Genomic DNA, 25615 nt, shown 5'->3' on the forward strand with positions numbered 1-25615 from the left:
AAACAAAAATAAAACGGGGGGCATCACGTTACCTGATTTCAAGCTTTACTACAAAGCTGTGATCACCAAGACAGCATGGTACTGGCATAAAAACAGACACATAGACGAGTGGAACAGAGTAGAGAGCCCAGATATGGACCCTCAACTCTATGGTCAAATAATCTTCGACAAGGCAGGAAAAAATATACAGTGGAAAAAAGACAGTCTCTTCAAGAAATGGTGCTGGGAAAACTGGGCAGCTATATGTAGAAGTATGAAACTTGACCATTCTCTTACACCATACACAAAGATAAACTCAAAATGGATAAAAGACCTCAATGTGAGACAGGAATCCATCAGAATCCTAGAGGAGAACATAGGCAGTAATCTCTTCGATATCAGCCACAGCAATTTCTTTCAAGATATGTCTCCAAAGGCAAAGGAAACAAAAGCGAAGATGAACTTTTGGGACTTCATCAAAATCAAAAGCTTCTGCATAGCAAAGGAAACAGTCAACAAAACAAAGAGGCAACCCACAGAATGGGAGAAGATATTTGTAAATGACAGTACAGACAAAAGGTTGATATTCAGGATCTATAATGAACTCCTCAAACTCAACACACACAAAACAGACAATCATATCAAAAAATGGGCAGAAGATATGGACAGACACTTCTCCAATGAAGACATACAAATGGCTATCAGACACATGAAAAACTGTTCATCATCACTAGCCATCAGGGAGATTCAAATTAAAACCACATTGAGATATCACCCTACACCAGCTAGAATGGCCAAAATTAGCAAGACAGGAAACAACATGTGTTGGAGAGGATGTGGAGAAAGGGGAACCCTCTTACACTGTTGGTTCGAATGCAAGTTGGTGCAGCCTCTTTGGAGAACAGTGTGGAGATTCCTCAAGAAATTAAAAATAGAGCTTCCCTATGACCCTGCAATTGCACTACTGGGTATTTACCCCAAAAGTACAGATGTAGTGAAAAGAAGGGCCATCTGTACCCCAATGTTTATAGCAGCAATGGCCATGGTCACCAAACTATGGAAAGAACCAAGATGCCCTTCAACGGACGAATAGATAAGGAAGATGTGGTCCATATACACTGTGGAGTATTGTGCCTCCATCAGAAAGGACGAATACCCAACTTTTGTACCAACATGGACGGGACTGGAAGAGATTATGCTGAGTGAAATAAGTCAAGCAGAGAGTCAATTATCATATGGTTTCACTTATTTGTGGAGCATAACAAATAGCATGGAGGACATGGGGAGATAGAGAGGAGAAGGGAGTTGGGGTAAATTGGAAGGGGAGGTGAACCATGAGAGACTATGGACTCTGAAAAACAATCTGAGGGTTTTGAAGAGGCAGGGGTTGGGAGGTCGGGGTACCAGGTGTTGGGTATTACAGAGGGCACGGATTGCATGGAGCACTGGGTGTGGTGCAAAAACAATGAATGCTGTTATGCTGAAAAATAAAAAATAAATTTAAAAAAAGATTTTTGTCATTTGCAATAACATGGATGGAGCTAGAGGATATTATGCTAGGCAGAATAAGTCAATCAGAGAAAGATAATTATTATATGATCTCAATGATACCTGGAATTTGATACCTGGAATTTGAGAAACAAGACAGAGGATCATAGGGGAAGGGAGGGAAAAATGAAACAAGATGGAACCAGAGAGGGAGACAAACCATAAGAGATTCTTAATCTCAGGAAACAAACTGAGGGTTCCTGGAGGGGGTTTGTGGGAGGAGTGGGGTAACTGGGTGATGGACATTGGGGAGGGTATGTGCTATGGTGAGTGCTGTGAATTGTGTAAGACTGATGAATCACAGACCTGTACCTCTAAAACAAATAATACATTATATGTTAATAGAAAAAAAATAAAAAATAATAATGACAACAAATGCTAGCAAGGATGGAGAGAAACTGGATGTCTCCTACTGTACTGGTGGAAATATAAAATAGTACAACCATTCTGAAAAATATTTTGGCAGTATTTTTCAAAATATTCAATGTATACTTATCAAATAACCCAGCAATCCCCCTTTTGGGCATTTATTCCAGAGAAATGAATATATACATTAACACAAACCTGTATACGATTATACATAGCAAGCTTAACTGCAAAAGCCAAAACTGGAAATAACCAAAATGTCCTGCAAATAGGTCATGGGTAAACGAACTATGCTATTTCCATATCAGGAAATATTAATTAATAATAAAAAAGGAATGTATTAGTACACAGAAAAGCTAGGATAGATTGCAAGGGCATTAAGCTGAGTAAAAAAAAAAAAGTCCACCTCAAGAAGTAACATACTATATGATTCCATTTCTATGACACTCTTGACATGAAAAAATTACAAAAATGGAGAACAGAGTAGTGATTCAAGCAGTTATTAATGGTGAGGGGAAGGCTGTTGGTGTGACCATAAAGGAATAGCACAACAAATCTTTCTGATAATGGGTTAGTTTTGTACCTTGCTTGCCATAGTGATCCCATGATCTCTGCATGTGTTCAAATGACACACAACGACCCTCACACTTTATTCTAATGTCAATTTCCTGATTTGGGTGTTATACTCTAGTCTCCTGAGATGTAACGACTGGAGGTTACCGGGTGGAAGATACACAGGACCTCTCTCTATTCCTTTTATAACTGTCTGTGAACCTGTAAATATTTCCAAATAAAAGCTTAAAAAGAAAAATATGTATATTCTGCAATCCATTCTTTCAAAGAAAGTACGTTCCCTACATTTTTTCAAGATGTTTATGACGTTAAATTTCTTAAGTTAATAGCTTCTCTCTTTCCAACAGTTGATGAAACCAAACTACTTATATGCCAGAAGGTTACTATTTGTTTATTGTTTATCTTAATTAATAATGGAGTAAATAATTCTATAAATGTTATACTTGCCATGTCTTTAATAACTAATTTACAGTTACTAATGGGTATCAAAAGATCAAGGACACCAAAATCATGATTTAATCAGAAACCTCATTTAACACATTAGTTGAAACCTCATTACTGACCTCACAAGCAGGCACTTTGCTGGAGCTGCCAACAGGAAAACAAAATGTGACTAATTTTCTACTTTCCTCTATTTAAAAAATGAATTAATGAATATAAATATGTCCCAATTTAATATCTTAACAGCTTCCATAACACTTACTTTGGAAACTCTTTGCCTGAATAATTGGGCCATTGATTATTTCTGGAACATAAATTAAGCCCTCCAAATCAATCTTATTTGGACTTCAAAACTACAATAAAAAGGTTTCCAGATTACTTTGGGTTTATGTATTTCAAATTATCTTCTTTGATAAATCTCTCTTTTTTGAAAAGGCTTATTTCTTAAGCTGCTGGACTCAGCCATTCTTTAATCATTAATAGCAGCACACCCAAATATGTCTCACATTCTGCTTTCATAATTTACTAACATAGTTAAAATGTGTGTACGAATATTTTTAAAGAGTCTATTGGAATTCTTAGTGGTATCGTTTTCTTAAGAGTGCGAAAAGCCATAAAAAGAAAATCTCTTGTGAAAAGTACAAATACAGGTTCACAATTCCTTATCTACAATTTTGAAATCCTCAAAAACAAACAAACAGCTATGGAAACCGAAACGTTTTATGTAACTGACTTGGTGGCCAGACTTGACCCAAAGGAATCGGGCTTTTTGCGAGTCTCTTTGTAATCCATGGCTGTTAGTATTCTCACCTTTACTACAGGAATGTAAATGTATGTATGTGTGCTCAGGATGCTGGCCTTGGAAGTATCCCTCAATATATGGCATATGTACTATATTCCCTTGCCAAAATCTTAACATTTATGACTTATGAGATAGACCTGGCCCCAAGGGTTTGGGATGAGAATTACAGACCTGTCATAGAAAAGTATAGATTAGGGGCACCTGGGTGGCTCAGTCATTAAGGATCTGCCTTCTGCTCAGGTCATGATCCCAGGGTCCTGGGATCGAGTCCCCCATTGGGCCTTCTGCTTGGCGGGGAGTCTACTTCTCCCTTAACGCCTTCCCCTTACTTGTGTTCCCTCTCTCTGTCTCTCTGTCAAATGAATTAAATCTTTTTTTAAAAAAGAAATAAAAGTATTGGATAGATATTTATATAGCACAAAAGTAAGAAACTATTTATCTGACAAAGGAGTCCAGGAATACAGATATTTCATGATATGAAATTTGAGAGGAGAATCAGATAAGTACCAAGGTGACCTTCATTTAATTAGTAAGAAAATTAGGGGGCTGGGAGGCATTCAGCAACTTGTGCAAAGAACAGTTGGAACCTAGGCATTCTGATTTTAGAATTCGTGCTTTTAAACCACAAAAATGTTATTGCTGAAAACTTCTGAATGGCTCCACTGTCACAGCAGAGTGAGACTGAGTCTCTGATCTAAAAGTAACAGGATTTTATGGAAGTTCATACTCTTATAGGCAAAACCCTAGGCTCCAGCAGAGTGTCAGGCTGGCTCAAACTGGAGGATCCTTTTAAGGAAAAAAATGAACAGCCCCAACAAAAATACTATGAGAACTCTCAGACTGTGGATTTCACCTGTGCAATGGCCACGGGCCACCGTGAACTTCCAAGCAGCTCCTCTGTGCCTCTTTTTTAAAGAGCAGAAGATTCAGGATCACCAGACATGTAAGGAAAATACCAAACATGAGACAGATCAAAATAAAAAGGAAACTAAACAGGACAGGAGGTAATACAGAAAGTAGAGAAAGTTTAAAATATGTGTGTGTGTGTGTGTGTACATATATATATGTGTGTGTGTGTGTGTACATATGTGTATATATATGTACACACACATTATATATGTGTGTGTATACACACATATATATACATGTATGTGTATATATATGTGTATATATATACACACACACACACATACATATATATATATTTCATTAGTACCTTCAGGGATTAGGAAGAGAAACCATATCAATGAAAGCAAAACAGGACTCAATAAAATAGGGAGGTGGGTACTTTCGAGGATAAGATAGAGCACCCAGAAATTAAACATATAATAGCTGAACATGAGAAGTTCAACAAAATTTTGGAATGTGAAGTCAATGAAATTCCCCCGAAAATAATTCAAGAAAACAGAAATCAGAAAAATTAGAGAAGTTATCCCAGAAGTGCTTTCAGAATAGGCTTCCAGAAAGAGAAACAGATAAAATGATGGAAAGGAAATTATCCATTTATGGCACAGTTTCAAGAACTGAAGAATGAGTGTCTAGACATGAAAAATCCTAAGGGCCTGGAAAAAGAATTTTTTTTTAAAATCCAAGTGCATTATGCAATTTCATAGTACCAGTAGTAAAAAGAAAATGCTAAGAACTTCTGATAATTGTTGAAAAATTTTCTAAAACTTTGTGGAGGAGGGTATCAACAGACATAGGGAAAGATGGGATCTCAGGGAAATTGCTTAAACAAAGTAAGTGTAACAGAAATGAGAGGTAACCATGGTGCCTTGCTTGGCTCAGCAGTAAGCAATGACGTGGTAATATAAATCCTGATGACGTGGTAATATAAATCCTGATGACGTGGTAATATAAATCCTGATGACGTGGTAATATAAATCCTGATGACGTGGTAATATAAATCCTGATGACGTGGTAATATAAATGATGACGTGGTAATATAAATCCTGATGACGTGGTAATATAAATCCTGATGACGTGGTAATATAAATCCTGATGACGTGGTAATATAAATGATGACGTGGTAATATAAATCCTGATGACGTGGTAATATAAATCCTGATGACGTGGTAATATAAATCCTGATGACGTGGTAATATAAATCCTGATGACATGGTAATATAAATCCTAAAAGGATAAAGTTTGTGGGATCTAAACTCCCAAATACTATGAAAGTAACCAATAGATACTTCTGGGGAGGGGTTACCCAAATTAGAAAGTGAAAATTTTCTTCATTGTCCCCTATCTATAAAATAATCACATATACATTCAAAAATTTGAAATGTAAGAATATAACTTTCTTCTTGCAATCATTCTATTAATAGATAATATAAAATTTTAAAAAACTAAAAGAATGTAATTGTATTACAAAGAAATAGGAGGAAAGTTACTAAAACAGGGGTGCCTAGGTGGCTCAGAAGGTTAAGTGTCTGACTTCATTGCAGGTCAGGATCTCAGGGTCCTGAGACTGAGCCCCTCATCCAGCTCCAAGGTCAGCAGGGAGTCTGTTTGCCTCTCCTTCTGCCTTTCCCCCTTCCCCTGCTCGTGCTCCCAATCTCTCTGTCTCTCTCTCTAATAAATGAAACATTTAAAAACTTTTTTTTAAAAATGGGGAGAGCACTAAAACAATGTTTGAAAGAGTCAAAATGGTTACTTCTGGGGAGGGGTTACCCAAATTAGAAAGTGAAAATTTTCTTCATTGTCCCCTATCTATAAAATAATCACATATACATTCAAAAATTTGAAATGTAAGAATATAACTTTCTCCTTGCAATCATTCTATTAATACTGATATTTTGTTAATATCTGCCTTTTCATTCGTGGTGTTATTATTAAGTTAACCAGGAATCATGAACATTTCACCTCAATCCATGTGGACTACTTTATCCTTTTAAATCACCATATAGGATTCCTTCTCTGGTGTATTATTATTATTATTTTGTCATTTGGATATCAGGGTGTTTCTGATATCTTGCTATTAGCAACAATACATTGGCAAACGTCTTTATTACATTATTTGTGCCTACATGTGCTGCATTTCCTCAGAGCGCATTGCTAGAAATGATACTTCTAGCTGAAAATCTGCATCTTTTCACAAAGATTTCGCCATTACTTTCCAAAATGTGAACAAATGCAGACTCCTACAAATCATATTGTCTACACATAATAAGGTTAACTCTTTTATGCAGTATTTTTTTTCTATGATTTTGTTGTGAGAGATAAAACCTTCTGGAAAAAAACATAACATTAATAGAAGACAGGTTTTTCTTGCATTATTACTGAATTTAATGAGAATACAGTTTGTCATAACTGTTTTCTGAATAGATTTTTTAAAACATTTGGTTTATCTTTCTCTATTCTGTTAAGAAAAAAATTCCAGTTCTATTTTGTGAAGAGTTTTAATAAAGATAAATGTTAAATTTTATTTAATATTTTGACATTTATCAAGTTGTTTTCAGTAAATGTGTACTCACAGACAATAAGTTCTTTGAAGTTTAAATAAGCAACAGAATGGTTTTTTAATTATTATTTTAGAGAGCATATCTAAATAATTGTGTTTTGTATAAATATACATGGATTTCTAAAGCCAGAATCTGAATGATAGGTTTACTGTACTGGAAAAAGATTCCCTGAAAGCTTATAACTTTTTCTTATCTATTAAAATACACAAGACTACTTACTTGACTGATTCAGGGAATTACTTTTTTTTTTTTTTTTTTTAATATCCAAGGAGATTTGCCAAAGAGCATTTGTCATTTAGCCATAGAGCTGTATTTGAAAGGCTTATGAACCTTTTCAATAAATGTACTTTTGTTTTCCTTTTTTAGGGGCACGGCAATTGCTGGCATAGTATTTGGAATTGTATTCATCATGGGGGTCATCGCTGGAATTGCCATATGTATCTGCATGTGTATGAAAAACAACCGTGGGACCCGGGTGGGCGTCATCAGGACCACTCACATCAATGCCATCTCCTCCTATCCTGGTAAACACAATCACTCTCTCCTTCTGAAGGAAGAGTCCGATTCATTAGTTATGCTCTCCTGCTTGGATAGAGGAAACATTGAAGACTTTCAATGCAATGGTCTCCAAGAATATAGGGCATTTCTAAATTAACACAGACTGAAGCTCTAGATTTCAATGGAGATTACTTAGGTCCAACTAATAACATCTAGCTCACATTTGAAGGTACAATTCCCAACCAGCCAGAGTTAAGAGAACTACACAATTCATATCCACTGTATCTACCCACCAGAGTTCTGAGAAGTAATTATAGGGAAAGTATAAGTGACATTTCTGATTTAATAGGTATGTATGTCTTAAGAAAAAGGATGGAATAAAATTTTTATGTGTACTCTCTATGCAAAGAAAACAGTTTTAACATAATATGAAAATTCTCAACATAGAGCAAAGGTAATACATTAATAATTTGACAGGTATTTGGTGAGAGTCTGCTAGAAGTTCTACATATAAATATACTGAATACATAGGATTCCATAAACAAAATACTGCAATTTGCATTAGGTGATTGCTCAGTAGTGCTTTCTAAGTCAGTCTGTATGTATATGTGCCATTTGACATATAAAAGCCAGTCAAAAGTTGGGTATTCATCCTTTCTGATGGAGGCATAATATTCCATAGTGTATATGGACCACATCTTCCTTATCCATTCGTCCATTGAAGGGCATCTTGGTTCTTTCCACAGTTTGGCGACCATGGCCATTGCTGCTATAAACATTAGGGTACAGATGGCCCTTCTTTTCACTACAGTTGTATCTTTGGGGTAAATACCCAGTAGTGCAATTGCAGGGTCATAGGGAAGTTCTATTTTTAATTTCTTGAGGAATCTCCACACTGTTCTCCAAAGAGGCTGCACCAACTTGCATTCCCACCAACAGTGTAAGAGGATTCCCCTTTCTCCACATCCCCTCCAACACATGTTGTTTCCTGTCTTGCTAATTTTGGCCATTCTAGCTGGTGTAGGGTGATATCTCAATGTGGTTTTAATTTGAATCTCCCTGATGGCTAGTGATGATGAACATTTTTTCGTGTGTCTGATAGCCATTTGTATGTCTTCATTGGAGAAGTGTCTGTTCAAATCTTCTGCCCATTTTTGATAAGATTATCTGTTTTGTGTGTGTGTTGAGTTTGAGGAGTTCTTTATAGATCCTGAATATCAACCTTTTGTCTGTACTGTCATTTGCAAATATCTTCTCCCATTCCGTGGATTGCCTCTTTGTTTTCTTGACTGCTTCCTTTGCTGTGCAGAAGCTTTTAATTTTGATGGAGTCCCAAAAGTTTATTTTCACTTTTGTTTCCTTTGCCTTTGGAGACATATCTTGAAAGAATGAACACCCAACTTTTGTAGCAACATGGATGGGACTGGAAGAGATTATGCTGAGTGAAATAAGTCAAGCAGAGAGAGTCAATTATATGGTTTCACTTATTTGTGGAGCATTAGAAATAACATGGAGGACAAGGGGAGTTAGAGAGGAGAAGGGAGTTGGGAGAAATTGGAAGGGGAGGTGAACCATGAGAGACTATGGACTCTGAAAAACAATCTGAGGGGTTTGAAGCGGCGGGGGATGGGAGGTTGGGGGAACCAGGTGGTGGGTATTAGAGAGGGCACAGATTGCATAGAGCACTGGGTGTGGTGCAAAAACAAGGAATACTGTTATGCTAAAATTAAAAAAAAAAAAAAAAGCCAGTCAAGTTTGAATCTAACATATTATTTGAAAGATAATTTCCTATTGACAGTCACGTCCTTCCTTAGCCCCTATAGAGAAGAAGGTCCCTTCTACATGCAATCTGCCCCATGTATCAATTCCTTAATACCCTTCCTCTCTTAACATTTTCCCTATCAACTTCAACTTGAAGGGGCAAAAGTTAGATGAATGTGAGAATGATCATTTCTTCTGTTCCTCTTTTGTCAGTTCTTCCTCTTCTCCAAGTGTCTAAAGGGTCAAATATTTGTGTCTTTTCCTAGACTATATCTACACTTACATCCTTGGTTATATCATTTGGTCTCACAGTATTAAGTACTATTTATATGTTAATGCCTCCCAAAGTTATAAACCTCCATTCCAAACCTCATTCCTGAATTTCAGATGCATTTGATCCCACTGCCTGCTGGACATCTCAGCTTGGATGTCCTATAGATATCTCAAGTTGAACATATTCCATGCTATACTTCTGATCATCCCCCCAAACTTCCTCTACTCACAGCCTTTTTCCTCTCAACTGATGACATCTCTGGACTTCCAGTGGCTTAGGCCAAAACCTTTGAGTCATCCTTGACTCCTTGCCTCCATCAAACCTCCACACAAACTATTAGGAAAACTTCAAATTCCATCTCCAAGTATATACAGGGTCTGACTACTCACTGTTCCCACTGCTCTTTACTCATGGGAACCACCTTCAGCTCTCACCTGCATTACTGTGATTATATCCTAACTGCTCTTCCAGCAGCCACCTTTGGCCCCCAGGGGTCTATTCTAAACCCAGTAGCCAGATTGAACCTTTTACAGTAGATGCCAAATAATATTATTCTTCTAGTCAAAATCTTCCAATGGCTTTCCATTTTCTCCAGAGAAGAGTCCAGCCAGTGGTTCCTCATTTTATCCAGAGTAAAAAAGCAAATACTTGACCAGGGCTTGCAAAGCAATACATGAATTGGCTCGTCTTTTTATTTCTCTGACTCCATTTCCTTCTCTACTCCCTCTTGCCACTCTGCCTTCAGGCACATTCTTCTGTGAATGCAAACACACTCCATGAACACAACATGGCACACTCCCATCTTGGGTCTTTGCCTAGAATATGGACCCTCACTTAATTCAAATTTTTGATCAAAGATCACCTCCTGAATGAAGCCTACTCTGGTCTATTTAAAATTGTCTTATGTCCCTCCTTATTCTACTCTGTATTTTTTTTCCAGAGTGCTTTTAATCTTCTAAAATACCATATAGTTTGTCCAATTTTTACATTTATGGTTCAGTTTCCATCCCCTTCTCCTAGATCCACAAGGCAGGGATCATAATCTATTCTGTTCACCATCCAGTCCCAAGTAAAATACCAGGACTGGCACATAATGGGCACTCAGCAGATACAGCTGAACAAGTAAGGAGCACAATGCATGATAAGATTTGATTTAATTATATATCAAAATCCAGGGAATTTACCTTACAATGTACCCTGGAATATGAGCTTTTACTCAACTACGAAAGCAACTCACAACTTTGTATCTTTCCAACTTACTAAAAATATTGTTGAGATTAGTGTAATGATATTAGAAATAGGGTACAAGGGAAAAAGAGGGGGAACTATTTTTTATTATTCACATCTCCTGTTTGTTTTTTGAGTTTTTTTAACCTGGTCAACCCATAACTCAAGGGAACAGAGGAGGGTCAGACAGATACATTATCTGAAGAGATGGCAAGGAAAAGCCCTCTGTAGATAATATTCCAGATACACTTTTGCTTGATCAAAAAAAATTTAGTTAAAATTAAACATTAAACATTTTAAAACGTTAAAAGCATTTTATAAAATTAGAATAGAAGATACAAAATACTTTAATGTGAGAGTTTATGTCTTCCTGAGTTTGAGGTTTCTCTTTCATGCATGGAAGCATGTTTTTAAAACTTTAGAGTGGCATCCTTTATACTGGCAGATCACACCAGCATGTTACATTTTCAGTAAATGCATTGTTCTGGGAACTGAATAATGTGATAAACATAATAAACCTTATGGTGGAAGCATTTTAACTACAAAAAAGCTGGATCTTCAAAAAGTATAATGTGCTTGATTACTTCTCATTTCCTTCTCAAAATCACTAATTGAGCTTTTACTTAAAAGATAGGAAAAAACACAGAGTAGTATTGAATGTTTTTCAAAGTCTTCCATACTTAGAAATATAAAATATTTTTATCCACATGAATTAATTAGCCTTGTGACAAATGAGATAACAACCTAATCTATTGTATAGTCCTTCAGCTTGGGGGCCACATACATGAGTAGAAAATAATTTAGCCAAGGTCATATTCTTCGGTGAAAGCCTTGTGAAAACCCTGGTGAAAGTGCCCAAGGGGAATACCTCCAATAAAAATTATTATTGTGCACTGGGAGGGAGATTACTGAAAAAAGTTATCTTCTATACCTGATTATTTGTTGGACGGTGACCTTCCAAAATAGTTTTTTATTCCTCCCATGTTGGGTAAAATGAACAGTTTAAATATTTTTAAAGCCATTAGGGTGAAAATAAAAATTATTTGTCAAGTCTTATACTTCCACTACTTTCCAGAACTTAACTGTAAAAAAAAGAAAAAAAAAAAAAGAAAGTGATCATGTTAATCCTTTAAAAAAATATAGGTTTAGATGATACACACTGAAAGAAAACAATATGTAAAGACTATAACAGAAGGCTTGGCCAAAAAAAAAAAAAAAAAAAATCAAATGACAACCAAAGGAAAGCAAGACATTTCAATACTATCAAGATATTTGTGATCTAAAGTCTATTATTGATTCCCCTGGTGACTGGTGATAGATTAGATAGATAGATAGATAGATAATAGATTGATTTAGGTCAATCCTGGAAAAGCAGGGGAGGTTCTTGGGAACAGAAAAATTATAAAAGATACATGTACAAAGGAGTTGTGGAATTGGAAAAATCATCATTTTAAAACCATCATGAAAAAAGCTTGGAACAAGAGTCATTAATGGTGTTAAATCTGGGAGGAGAAGTTGCAGTGGAACAGGTCATTTGCATGGTCAGAAAGTGTCTAGTCCCAGATTTGTTGCTAGGTATAAGGAAAAAATAGTAATTACACAATGGAGAAACCAGACAACATCTTGACCAGGTGGTAAAGATTAACATCACCAAAAATAGGATAGATGGACATCTTGCACCTTTGGGTGTTAATTATTCTGAGGATGACACAACTTCATGTATGTAGGATTCTGGCTGAAAGTTCACAGCCTGAATCTAAGCATGAGAATAGATCTGGCAAAGCGAGGTTAAGGAACATTCTATAAAATAACCGAGTTGTAGTCTTTAAAATCTCTTGGGAATATTTCATTAAGAAATCAATACTCTAGGGGCACCTGAGTGGCTCAGTCAGTTGAGCATCCAATTCTTGGTTTTGGCTCTGGTTATGATCTCATGGATCATGGGGTCAAGCCCCAAGTAGTGCTCCATGCTCAGCAGGGAGTCTGCTTGAAGATTCTCTCTGCCCCTGATCTCTCTCATGTACATGTGCACACTCTCTTTTTCTCTTAAATGAATAAATAAATCTTTAAAAAAAAAAGAAGTAAAAATTCTATTAGCATCACTGAATTCACAAATGAGGGCTGCCTTATTAGTAAATGTACTGAACATGTGAAGACTTTCATGTACTCATCAAAGGATTTGGTGATATGAAGATATTCTCTTCTGATTGTGCCTATATTCTTACTGAAATTAGAAGCAAGTCTTCTCCTGAAAGTGGGCTGAGGGGATGCTTATAGGTAAGGAATCTCAGAGAATGCAGGGGGAGTGGTGAAATACCTATAGGAATGCATAATTTTCAAACAATGCCAAGAGTATCAACACTGAAGAATATAGTCATTCATTGAAAATGTTATCAGTCAGTATGATTGTGCATTTTTCTCTAGCCACCCGAAGCTCCTAGATACAAGTCTGGGAGAGCCAAAGTGTTGAATTTAATCAAGATTGGAGTTTTGTCAGGCACACGGGGGAAAAAGAGATAAGAAGGTTGATGATAAATGCACAGAAATAATTTTAGTGGTGGACCATAAATCTAAGCTGAATAAAGAAAGACATGAAGACAGGAACGAGGTGACATCAGTTTAAATTAACTTTTTAAATGTCATCAGTAAAATTGGAAATCTAAGTGAGATTCAAGATACACTGGAATGTGTATTCTAGAAAGATAAAGAGTAGTGGTCAGATTTACATAGGTACAGCAAGGGTGAGAAAACGATTTTTAAAACAAAAAAATCCGATGTTAAAAAAATGCTTAAAGAAAACAATTAAGGTGATACAAACACACTGTTTAACACTTCATGAAGTGGACAGTCTTTGTATGGAGAACAGTAAAGAATGTGGAAAACAGGGAGCTTTTAGAGGATAAAGAATAAAAAAAAAAAAAAACACAAGAGAAAAGTAGAAAATATCTGATTGGCTTGTTTGGGGTGAAGAGGAACATGAAATAAGTATAGAGCTTAGAGTTGGCTTGATGTCTGGGGATTAGCTGACTGGATATGTGAAGCTTCCCATCAAGTGAAGCTTCACAAGGACATGAAAGTTATCTAAGTTTCGGTTTGCTGCTGTGGTACCTGGGGTAGGAGAAAGCTCCAGCTCAGGGCTAGAAATTCACCTCAACGTATGAATGATGAAATCATCAAGAATGCTAATAAAAGTCCTTTTGCAGAGAAAGATATCAGGACTGATGCTAAACCATCAATGAGTGAGAATCTAGGGCAGAGCAGACCAGAGGTATTAACAAGGAGGAATCGAAAGTAGTATAAACTCGTGGTGTGTGCTAAAATAGAGCTTGGGTTTTTAAGGAGAGAACATAGGCCATGGTTTGAAAAATGGCTATGAGAATCCAAGAAAGCACCCAGTGCATCTTCTGGCACTATAAGATGTAAGATGTTGGGGGCTGGGGAGTGGGGAGAATACTTCTGATTTAATACTGCTGCAGAGGAAGCTGCGCTCTCCAAGGAAAATCTGACTTTAATGAAAATAGATATGTTCAGTGGATGTCCACTTCTCCCTGACACAACTATCTCGTGCATTCTTCTCTCTTCTCAAAGTTCAAAACCCCCCTTACTTTTCTCACTCTCAGTAAATCTTATTTCTCTGGAAAACCGACACAATTAGAAGAGGACCTCTCATATTCTGAGCTAGAGTCACATGTAAACAGATGGAAAGAAGAGTATACGAATGACAGACTTTGTGATCTCCTGAGCACAGTGAAAGGTGGTGCAGAAAGTTTAGAAAATTAATGAGATTTGCTGTGTAAAGGCTTTCAGAATTAGAGGTCTACAGTGAAAGATATTCTAAGAGTTTGTCCTCTTGGTTACAGAAGAATGTGGAACATGACTAGACTTGTCTGGATGTAATCTGAGGGGAAGGGGAATGATAGCTTCTAATAATATCATCCTTTTGGGAATTGCATCTTGGGCCACTGTTGAGGAGAAATGGGCATGATTGGGCTTTGTGGTGGGGGTGGAGACAGTGGAGGTCTTCCTAGGAGCCATGTGGCCTTCTGCTCTGAGAAGATTCAGGAAAATTGTGAGTAGGTTGGTTTGGGGGATGGTGGAGGAGAAGGTTTGCTCCTAGCAATAATATTAAAAATTAAAATAGTCTTTAAAAATGTCAAGCTCCAGACACCTGGGTGACTCAGTAGACTAAGCATCTGCCTCCAGCTCAGGTCATGATCCCAGGAATCTGGGATCAAGTCAAAAGATCTGGGATCTTTTCAAAAATGTTATAATCTAATGCTAAGGTGTATGAAAAGACAAATTGAGGCGTACTAGAATTTTTAACAAAAATTTTGACAAAAATTGATTTGAATCAGACAACACCATACTGGAAGTAGTTAGGAGTACCATGCCTAATACAGAGCAATTGTAGAAGCAAAGAAAGGAAATTATTTCACTGGCTATAGCTTAAAGCATATTTGACAATTTGTGATTGGTCGTCCTTAGCGTTTTGATTTTGTAACTTTGAAGCACTTACAGGCTTACATTTTGGTTTGATCATTATGAGAAGAGAGCCACCTCGGTCTGATGGGCTCCTTGTTTAATTAATTTAACAGGTGGTAATCATATTATAGTATATAAGTATATCAAATCAACATGTTATACACCTTAAACTTGCATGATGTCATACGTCAATTATATCTCAATACAAAAATTTTTAAACATGTTGAAAAAAGTAATGAGATTCGCCTGTCCTACTACATATTAAAACCATTTAAAATCAATAATAATTGGGGCACTTGAGTGGCTCAGTGGGTTAAAGCTTCTGCCTTCAGCTCAGGTCATGGTCCCGGGGTTCTGGGATCGAGCCCCGCATCAGGAATCTCTGCTCAGCAGAGAGCCTGCTTCCTTCCTCTTTCTCTGCCTGCCTCTCTGCCTACTTGTGATCTCTGTCTGTCAAATAAATAAATAAAATCTTTAAAAAAAATAAAATCAATAATAATTAAAATGGGGTGTTAATCGTATAAAAAGATATGCCTTGGTTATTGAAACAGAACTAGTACATTAAAACTTTAGGATTGGTAACAAAACAGTGTGATAAATGATTTTTAAGAAACCACATAGATAATTTCACCTAACCAAAATAATAATAAAATAACAGATATAAGGAAGCTTTAAATATATAAACTTAAATGAAAAAAGCTCAGAAATAGTTTGGCTATGAATCAGATATCCAAAAGACAAGACAAATTTTTACGTTTAACAATAGAAAAGAGATAAAAAAGGTAACTATCCCTATATTTTGTAATATTGTAGAAAACTATAATAACATTAAGGATAAATGGTATATTTGCTATCCTTAAATCAGAGAGTTGGAATATTGATGATGAAAAAATTTCAAAGGCGCCATATCTCTAGCTGCATCTATATTTCTTTAAAGATGTTTTGACCTTTAAGAAAGAACAAAATCTTTTAGGGTTAATCAGGACCTTCCTAAAATTGATACCTTGAAAAGTTTACTTCCTAGTGAAACCTTATTATCGGCAAGAAAGAAGGATAGCACAGTCTACAGTTATACAACACTTATTTCAAAATATCTTCCAGTAGCTGATGCTATAAAAGATGTGCCATGTTTATTTCATGATGAATAGTCCTCAAAATATTGGTCTTCTGCATTATATAATCACTTTATCAAAATTCAAAGGCTATATAAGTAGAAGGCTATATGAATCTAATCATATCTTAAATTTTCATGTTCAACATGCAGCTGCATAAACCATAGGGAATCTCACTGAAATGTCCTCTAGCAGTTTTGATGCAGACAGCAAAATATGAATGCTTTGTTACCAAAGCATAAAGAGACACCATGGTTTCATGACAGAGAATGATGCAAAATCAATCTGTAAACTCATTCAGCATGTGCTCCTCAAGTGGGAGGCAGGGAAAACCTTCAATACAAAAACAGCCTAGAACCACACACTTATAAGAAACAGTTCAATAGGCATCCAGCAGTAACTGCCTATTTTACATGGAGCCTGTATTTCTCGGCTTGGATGAAGTATATCTAAACCTCTTTGTCTTAGTCCTCCTGGATATCATGAAGCAAAGGAGTGGGTGTAATGCAGAGGGAATGTGTGTTTAGACTCCACAGGAGTCATTCCATTTTGTTATAGAAAACAAAGCTTTTGATAGCACAGCCTCAAGTGTTTAAAGCAGCCTTAGAGAAGCTGGATACAGCTGTGTCCTCTGCCACGAGCCCTTTGCCTGCAGAGCCCACTGAAGACTTTCAAAGCCTTTGCTCAGTAGAGCAGTCCCCAGAGGACATCCCACCTAGTTCTCTCTCTCCATTTTCCTCTTCGCTCAGGTGATCCAATTCTGTGTCCTCACATCCCTGAGTACAGGCTGATCAGTAAGTCGTTCAGATCATCAAGCTCCTGGTAAAGCAAGCCAAGTTAAAGGGATCCAGAAGAAACACTGTTAGTATTTGCATATAGGGTGAAGCCCTATGTTTGTGCATGCATATTGATCAGAACACTACCATATTCTCCCATCCAAGTACTAACCAGGCCCGACCCTGCTTAGCTTCCGAGATCAGACGAGATCGGGCGCGTTCAGGGTGGTATGGCCGTAGACAGAACACTACCATATTCTTATTGGTAAGAGCACTATTTAGATTTTTTTTTAATTTTTTTTTTTTTTTGAGATTTTATTTTTAAGTAATCTCTACACCCAGTGTGGCCCTAAGATCAAGTGTCACATACCCCACAAGCTGAGCCAGCCAGGCATCCCTGGAAGATATTTTAAAAATAAGTTTATTGAAATGTTGTTTGTTCTTTTCTGCCATTCTATTAAAACACTTGGCTATAATATTTGCCTTATTATGATACTAGTCTTGTAATTTAGGCTACATTCATAGTAAGCAATTAAGACATGCTAATTTCTAAGTAGAATCATGATCTTGCTGATAATTCAAATCTTAGAGGGGTTGCCAAGATGTTGCAGGATGGTTGGTTCTTGAAGACATGGAACACTCAAGGGATACCTCTCTTCCACCCTTGACATAGGATTGAGATCAGTACAAAATAGACATCCTTACATAGTCATAATGAAGTGCCTTAAATGTGATTTAAAACACTCTGAAATATATTACAGTGAAAAAAATTTTCAAATAATGTTTAGAAAACTAAATTCTTCATTCCCATTCACAAATGTGCTTGCCCACCCTTGTTTTTTTTTTTGTTTGTTTGTTTTGTTTTTTTCTTATTCCTATAATGGCTCCATAACCTTCTAAGTTACAGGAGCCCAATAACGAGTGCCCAATACCTGGAGACCTTCTTTCACTCTCCACCTCTTTCTCTACCTACCTACTCATCAATGAAGCACTCACTTGCTCTTACAGTCTCTTGTGATTTTTTCCTCCCAATGCCACGAGTCCCTTATAACCCTTCACATATGCTATTACATCATCTCTCCTTTTCTTCAGCCCACTTCCATCCATACTGCTGAGAAAATCACCTTCTCAAAGCATATTCACTAGCATATTCAAAAAAGCTCTGGTAATTGCACATCACACACTCCTTATGTGACAATCAAAGCCCACCAGGATGATGATACCATAAGATTTCTCAACACTTTTTCCCATTTCCCGTTCCATGTACTTTTTGCTTTCAACAAAAGTGTTCTCCTGCTTCTGTGCTTTTGTTCAATCTGGAATTAGTGCCTAGTCTTTTCTTAATCTGCTCGTTTGGCATCAGATTTCCAAGAAACTTTTCCTAAGCAACCAATTCTAAACATTTCTGCCAATGCTACCACTTTTTGCCTTTTTATACACGTGTCCTCAACACAATAAAACTAAGATTTTTGCAGGCAAAAATTATATCCTTTCCCAATGTATTCAGCCCAGTGGTTTAAGCATAGTAGACACTCAAATATTTGCTAAATGCCTGATGTCCTTTACTTTTTTCTTTTTCAGTGGCACCACCGCCCTACAGTTATGACCATGAGATGGAATACTGTGCCGACTTGCCGCCTCCCTACTCCCCGACCCCACAGGCTTCAGCACAGCGTTCTCCACCCCCTCCTTACCCTGGAAATTCAAGGAAACCACCCTTCTCCCAGACCAGAATATGTGCCAATCAGAGATCTTGCCTGGAATAAAATGTCTCTATCAGAAACAGGGAAGGACTGCTCTAAGGAATACCTTTTTGGGCCCAACAATATGTCAAGTGGAATATCCGGGCTAAGAAATACTGAGTGTTTACCCATCTGTGAGCTGACCACATCTGGAGTATTATTTGGTTCGATGATATCACATTTGAAAAGATGTAATGATCAATGCAAGCACATTCAGAGAAGAGTAATGAGACAGACAAAACATCGGAAAATCATATTGCTTAAGGAAACTGTAGTCCTGATCCTGGAAAAGTGAAGAATGATGTAAGAGAGGAGAACAGCCTGGACTACATAAGAAAACAACTATATTCTGTGCAGCCTTAGAAGTCAGAATCAGAATTATTCATTCTTTTGTTCATCAATAAATACTGTTCAAGTGCATGAGAGCCTACTCTGTGCCTTTCATTGTTTAAAGCACTGGATGGAAGCACAGGAATTTTGGCTTCTAGATAAGAACAAGAAACTTTGGTTTCAGGATGAGAAAGAGGAGTCAGAGCTTCCTTATTGACTAGATTGTTTTGTGAAGTTCCCTATTACTAACACTTCGAACAGAATCTGTCTATCTGGTAGAGACGTACTCTAGAAAGGACAAGTAAATCAAATGGTAGTGGGATCCACTGGGCACCAAGCATTCTGCTCATGGTTTAGTTAAGTGTGAAGTAAATTTCTATGCCTCCAAGAATGAAAACAACTAGAGTAGTTTAATCTTATATTTAATTTGACAGTTAAAACAGAATTAAAGGGACTCCACAGCTGCTTGAAGCCAGTAACTCTTCAGTGCTAGCTACTGCCACCTAAAAAAATCATCTGACTTTAATTAGTGGTTTATTATAACAAAGGTTATTCCAACTGTGGGGGAAAGAAAACTGTATCAAGTTCCACAAGTAACAGATAGTTTATTTAAGACTGAAAGATTAGAAGCCAAATATTCCCATGGGACTTTACACCAGGGAGTAAAACTGTAGAACTTGACTGTGAAGATATATAATAGTTTATGAAAAGAAGAAGGGAAAATAAAACTTGCATCCTTGTTCTCTGGAATTCCACTCATGTGTAGTTTAGACAGATTTGTTTCTCTTCTGTAATATTGTGAAAATATATTCCCTTGAAAAACTACACAGTTAATAGAAAGGTTAAGATATTGACATCAAACTGTTGCTTTTTGCCAAGTCCAAATGTTATGAAGTGCCTGCCTTCAAGCATAAAATTTTTGGCTAGGTAATTCCAATGTGCTGTATTTTGCTGCAAGTGACCTTAGCACTTATACTTTTATGTGGGCCCTTTCATGTATTTAAAAATTTACATTGACAAAATATTGGGGGAGACTGATATAACCCAAATGGTGATGCACATCATTCCTGAATTTGCTCCGTCTCATAAGAAGAACAGCCAACAACTATCCAAAAACGAGATACCACTGAGAGAATCCTAGAATGCAGGATTGAGGCTGAAGAACCACCCTCCCCCGACCACCACCCCATGCAATTCAGAGATCAAGATAGACTGAATTAGAGAAGTTACTGTATCTTGACTATAATGCCTATTCCCCAGGACAGTGCAGCACCATGGTGAGAGGTGTCTCCTGAGCCTCCAGTTCCTCCAGTGGAAAAGAGAACCTAAGAGGGAACAACTAGTCCTGCTCCCCCCAGCATTGTGGGTCATTCAGTGGGCACCCATACTCTCATTGCATACTACTGGAATTGCAATTTCAATATGTCAAATATATTTCAATATATTTCAATTTCAATATATTGAAAATATAACTATGACAGAGAATGAAAGAGGGGTTTGCAACAACCAGCAGACAGATCTTGGCAGACCAAGTTCATATGGGCAGTGCCCAAATAGTTATCTCAACCAGTGGCTTTGCTCATCTGCAGAACCAAGTTGGGGGTACACTCTGACCAGGGAACATGGAGGAGATACAGGTCTGCCTGATTGAGATCCTCAAACAAGATGTTTGCCAGCCCCACACCCCAGTTTGCTCATACTGAGGTAGGATACTGAGTCACAGCCCCACCGACTGGGGGAGAGTGCCTTCAGCCCCATCTGACAAGAAGTCTAGAGACAACTCCTGGAAGCTATGTGGTCCAGTGGCACTTGAGCTGAGAGAAGAGCAGACAGAACCAATAGTTTGCAGAGCCATTGGCCTCATTTGGCCAAGGAACATAAGCCTGGGTCTTCTTGAGTTAAGACAACAAAGACCTCTACTAGTTTTACAGCTGCTTCTCCAGTTGCACACAGGAAGGGAATCTAATGCATGGCCTTGCTCATGGCTAAATGTAGCCTTCAGCTATCTGACCAGGAAACCTAACCAGAGTACACAGGAAACCACATAGTCCATCTAAAATCCCTACGTACAGTGGCAGTTAACAGTGAGCACAGCCCGTGGATTCCTCCATCTGCAGACCATCACCTGATCAGGGAATTCTGCGGACACTCAGGCCTGATTTGAAGCCCATAAACAATGATCTCTGTGAGCCCTGGACTTTCGCTGCTGCCCTACCAGAGCAGGGAAGCAGAGAAAATAACTTCATCTACTACTGAATATAGACCCAGTCCCAATCATCTAGTAAGTCTGAGCAGAGAACTGATGACCCCATCTTACATCATCACTTGGATAGGGAACCAAGCCAGCAGTCATATCCAACTATTTTCAGCCAGTGGCACAATACTCCATCCCTGTCCTCAGAACTTAAATAGTTGCCTCACCCAAAATAGTCCATAACAGGCCCCATTTACCCAAAGACATTACCAACAGACACACCCGGGGTGGGGGGGGGAGAACAAAATGATATGACTAGTGAATAATTATCACTGCCAAAACAAACCTATAAAGTCTAGAAGAAGACATTAATTACTCAAATACTCATGCCAATGCAAGAAATCAAGGATCATGAAAAATCAGGTAAATATGACACCACCAAAGGAAACTAATAAAGCTCAACAACGGACCATAAAGAAAAAAGAAACCTATAAAGTATCAGACAAAGAATTCAGAACAAATCTCTTAAAGAAGTTTAATGAACTTTGAGAGAACAGAGACAGACAACTAAACAAAATTAGGACAACAATATATGAACAGAAAGAGAAGTTTGACAAGGAAATAGCCATTATCGAAAAAACAAAAACAAATCTCAGAGTTGAAAAATTCAGTGAATGAACTGAAGAATTTGATAGAGTTTCAAAAGTAGATTCAAACATGCAGAAAAAAAATCATCAATCTGAAGGATAGAACAATGGAAATTACCAAAAGGAGAAAGAAAAAATAAAAACAGCAAAGAAAGCGTATGGAAATTATATGACAATGAAAAGAAACAATATTTGCTTCATAGGAATTCCAGAACGAAAAAATAGAAAGGGACAGAAAGCAATAATGGTTAAAAACTTCCTGAACCTGGAGAGAAAAATGGTTGTATAGATCCATGTGGCCCAAAGGATCCCAAACAGATTGAACCTAAGGATAGAGGGCTACACTGAGACACATTATAATTATATAACATATAATTATATAATATACAATGTAATTATATTTTGAAAAGTCAAAGACAAAAGATTTTTTAATAGCACTAAGAGGAAAGAGAGAACTTACATACCAGGAACCCCCCATAAGATTGTTGGATTTCTCAACAGAAACTCTTCAGGCCAGGAGAAAATGGGATGCTGTATTCAAAATATTGAAAATAAACTGTCAACCAAAATTCTATACTATACCTGGCAAAGCTTTTCTTCATAAATAAAGGAGAGATAAAGACTCTCTTAAACAAACAAAAGCTTATTTACAAGAAATAAAAACACAAAAAGGTAACATGAACCTCACTGGCAATGGCAGAAGTAAAAGTACAAAGTATTAAAAGTGTATTTATTAATGGGCTTAATGTAGGTTTAAAATGGGGTGTTATCAATTTAAGATATATTATGCATGCCTCATGGTAACCACAAGGGATGATCTTGTGGTAATCACACAAAAGAACATAATAAATAGTCAAAACATTTTGATACCAAAAAAATCAAAACACACAAAAAGACAGCAGGATAAGAAACAAGGAACAATGGATCAACCAAAAAATAAAAATGAGGAAAAAAATTAACAAAATGGCAACAGTAAGCCCTTACCTATAAACAATTACATTAAATGTAAATGCATTACATTCTTCAATCAAAAGATGTAGAATGGCTGAGTGGATTTAAAAAAAAGATCCAACAATATCAACCGAAAAGAGACTCACTTCAGCCTTAAAGACACAATATGGACTGACACTGAATGTGAACAGAGAGAAAAAAGACATTTAAAGCAAATTGTGATCCCCTCCCCCCCAAAAAAGGTAGGGATAGCTATATTTATAATCAAACAAAATAAACTGAAAATGGTTAAGAGAGAGAGAGAGAGTCAAAAAATGTCATTATGTGATGATAAAAGTGTCAACATATCAAAAAGATATAACAATTGTAAATATTTAAATGCCCAAGATAGGAGCACCTAAATATATAAAACAAAAACCAACAGAACTAAGAAAAAAAAAAAAAAAAAAGGAGAAATAAACAGTATTACAATAATTGTGAGGACTTTAAGACCCCATTCTCAACAATGGATTGATCAGATAGAAAATCAATAAGGAAACAGTGGATTTGAACATCACTATAGGACCAAATGGATCTAACAGAAGTGTACAGAACATTCTAACCAACAACAGCAGAAGACACATTCTTCCTAAGAGCACATGAAACATCTTCTTGGACAGACCATATATTAGGCCTCAAAACAAGTTTTAGCAAATTCAGAAAGACTGAACTCCTACCAAGTATCTTCTCTGATCACAATAGTGTGAAACTAGAAAATCAGTAACAAGAAGAAAACTGGAAAATTCACAGAGACATAGAAATTAACAATGTCCTCAACAACCAGCAGATCAAAGAAGAAATTAAAGGGGGAACAAAAAAGCTTATTGAGACAAGCAAAAATGAAAACATAACACACTAGAACTTATGGGATGTAGCAAAAGCAGTTCTGAAAAAGAAGTTCATAGTAATAAATGCCTACATTAAGAGGTAAGAAAGATCCTAAATAAAAAACCTAACTCTATGCCTTAAGGAACTAGAAAAAGAAGAACAAATTAAGCCCAAGGTTAGCAAAAATAAAGAAAATAAGATTAGAGAATAGAAAAACAATAGAAAAAATAAAGCAAACTAAGAGTTGGCTCTTTAAAAAGATAAAATTGACAAAAGCCTGGCCAGACCAACTAAGGAAAAAAAAAGAGAAAAGACCCAAATCAACACAATTATAAATAGAAAAGGAGACGTTACAGCTGATAGCACAGAAATTCAAAAGATCCTAAGAGATTCTGCTGTGAGACTGTAAACTGATGCAGCTACTATGGAAAATATTATGGAGGAACCATTAAAAAATTAACAATAGAACTATCAAATGATCTAGCCATTCCACTTCTGAGAATATATCCAAAGAAAATGAAAATACTACCTCAAAAAGAGATCTTGTACCCCCATGTTCATAGCAGCATTATTTACAATAGCCAAGACATGGAAACAAACTAAGTATCCATCAATAGATGAATGGATAAGGAAGTTGTCGTGTGTGTGTGTGTGTGTGTGTGTGTGTGTACAAAAATGAATGTAATTCAGCCATTAAAATATGAGGAAATCCTATTATTTGGGACAAAAAGGAGGACCTTAAGAGTAAGATATTAAGTGAAATTATTCAGACAAAAAAAAAGACAAATCCCACATGATCTCACTTATATATAAAATCTTAAAGAAAACAGTGACAACTCATAGATAAGGAGATCAGACTTGTAGTTACCAGAGGTGGCAGATGGGAGGAGTGCGAATTAAAGGAAGGTGGTCAAATGTCACAAACTTCCAGTTATCAGATAAATAAGCACTGGGGATGTAATATGCAACATAAGGACTAAAGCTAACACTGCTGTAGTAAATCTGAAGAGTTCTCATCATAAGAACAATTTTTTCTTTTATTTTTCTTTACTTGCATTTTATTGTATCTATATGAGAGTATGGATGTTAGTTAAACCTATAATAATTTTACAACAAATGTAAATTAAACCATCATGCTTTGTGCCTTAAACTTATACAGTGGTGCATGTCAGTTATTTCTCAATAAAACTGAAGAACAAAACTGTGTATCACTTCTGTTCATCAAAAGAACACTGTGATGAACACAACTCGCTAGTAGCTGGTTAGAAAGATATTTGATTTTTTCTAAGATTTTATTTATTTTTTTTTTTTAAGATTTTTATTTATTTATTTGACAGATAGAGAGATCACAAGTAGGCAGAGAAGCAGGCAGAGAGAGAGACGGGGGGAAGCAGGGTCCCTGCTGAGCAGAGAGCCCGATGGATGTGGGGCTTGATCCCAGGACCCTGAGATTGAACCCAGTGCAGGACTTTATCCCAGGACTCTGAGATCATGACCTGAGCTGAAGGCAGATGCTTAACTGATGGAGTCATCCAGGTGCCCAAGAAAGATCTTTATTACAAGTCTGCTTAAACACTG

General features: G+C 36.8%; 1 protein-coding gene across 1 annotated transcript in view; it reads left to right on the top strand.

The window, feature by feature from the left end:
- The window catches only part of CYYR1 (cysteine and tyrosine rich 1), a 105137-nt gene extending 79899 nt beyond the window's left edge, over positions 1 to 25238 (top strand). Inside the window, exons 3-4 of the mRNA XM_004757447.3 lie at positions 7543 to 7700; positions 18888 to 25238. Of these exons, the coding sequence (XP_004757504.3) occupies positions 7543 to 7700; positions 18888 to 19072 (343 nt within the window). The 3' untranslated portion in view covers positions 19073 to 25238. The remainder of the gene's footprint in view (positions 1 to 7542; positions 7701 to 18887) is intronic.
- The last annotated feature ends 377 nt before the right edge of the window (positions 25239 to 25615 follow it).

This window comes from Mustela putorius, unplaced genomic scaffold, assembly GCF_011764305.1.
Source record: "Mustela putorius furo isolate JIRA1106 unplaced genomic scaffold, ASM1176430v1.1 tig00000832_pilon_pilon_pilon, whole genome shotgun sequence".
NCBI classification, from domain to species: domain Eukaryota; kingdom Metazoa; phylum Chordata; class Mammalia; order Carnivora; family Mustelidae; genus Mustela; species Mustela putorius.